This window comes from Camelina sativa, unplaced genomic scaffold, assembly GCF_000633955.1.
Source record: "Camelina sativa cultivar DH55 unplaced genomic scaffold, Cs unpScaffold09643, whole genome shotgun sequence".
NCBI lineage: Eukaryota > Viridiplantae > Streptophyta > Magnoliopsida > Brassicales > Brassicaceae > Camelina > Camelina sativa.
The window spans coordinates 1-403 of NW_010930702.1; the positions used below are offsets into that span (position 1 = coordinate 1).

At 50.9% G+C, this 403-nt stretch overlaps 1 protein-coding gene across 1 annotated transcript; it reads left to right on the forward strand.

Annotated features, from left to right (window-relative positions):
- Positions 1-5: 5 nt before the first annotated feature.
- LOC109131955 (regulatory protein NPR1-like) lies at positions 6-398 on the forward strand (the record flags this gene model as incomplete). Its single annotated transcript, XM_019243118.1, has 1 exon — positions 6-398. A coding segment is annotated over one exon (393 nt), but the record flags the coding sequence as incomplete, so codon positions are not given.
- Positions 399-403: the final 5 nt, after the last annotated feature.

The following is a 403-nucleotide window of genomic DNA, read 5'->3' on the forward strand; positions in this document are numbered from 1 at the left end:
AATCCGTGTTTGACTCTCCCGAAGATTTCTACAGCGACGCTAAGCTTCTTCTCTCTGACGGCCGGGAAGTTTCTTTCCACCGGTGCGTTGTCTCAGCGAGAAGCCCTTTCTTCAAGAACGCTTTAGCCGCAGCCGCCAAGAAGGAGAATGATTCCAACGCAGCCATCGTGAAGCTCGACCTTAAGGAGATTGCTAAGGATTACGAAGTCGGCTTCGATTCGGTTGTGACAGTTCTTGCTTATGTTTACAGCAGCAGAGTGAGGCCACCTCCAAAGGGAGTTTCTGAATGCGCTGACCACAGTTGCTGCCACGTGGCTTGCCGGCCTGCCGTTGATTTCAGGTTGGAGGTTCTCTACTTGGCTTTCATCTTCAAGATCCCTGAACTAGTTACTCTGTATCAGAG